The 279-nt window shown below is 43.4% G+C and overlaps 1 protein-coding gene across 1 annotated transcript in view; it reads left to right on the top strand.

Moving 5' to 3' along the window:
- LOC110030394 (NADH-ubiquinone oxidoreductase chain 2) overlaps positions 1 to 275 on the top strand; it is a gene marked incomplete at its 3' end in the record, with an annotated part of 989 nt that extends 714 nt beyond the window's left edge. Inside the window, exon 2 of the mRNA XM_020733084.1 lies at positions 23 to 275. Coding sequence (XP_020588743.1) covers positions 23 to 275 — 253 coding nt within the window. The remainder of the gene's footprint in view (positions 1 to 22) is intronic.
- Positions 276 to 279: the final 4 nt, after the last annotated feature.

Below are 279 nucleotides of genomic sequence, written 5' to 3'. Positions count from 1 at the left end.
CCATAGAAGGAATTCAATCATTACTAATTGGTCTATTTCTTTATGCATCAATGACGATAGATGCATTTGCCATAGTTCTAGCATTACGGCAAACCCGTGTCAAATATATAGCGGATTTGGGCGCTCTAGCCAAAACGAATCCTATTTCGGCTATTACCTTCTCCATTACAATGTTCTCATACGCAGGAATACCCCCGTTAGCCGGCTTTTGTAGCAAATTCTATTTGTTCTTCGCCGCTTTGGGTTGTGGGGCTTACTTCCTAGCCCCAGTGGGAGTAG

This window comes from Phalaenopsis equestris, unplaced genomic scaffold, assembly GCF_001263595.1.
Source record: "Phalaenopsis equestris unplaced genomic scaffold, ASM126359v1 Scaffold000713, whole genome shotgun sequence".
In the NCBI taxonomy this organism is placed as follows: Eukaryota; Viridiplantae; Streptophyta; class Magnoliopsida; order Asparagales; family Orchidaceae; genus Phalaenopsis; species Phalaenopsis equestris.
Note: the sequence above shows the minus strand (reverse complement) of the source record. Positions and strands in the feature narration are given on the sequence as shown.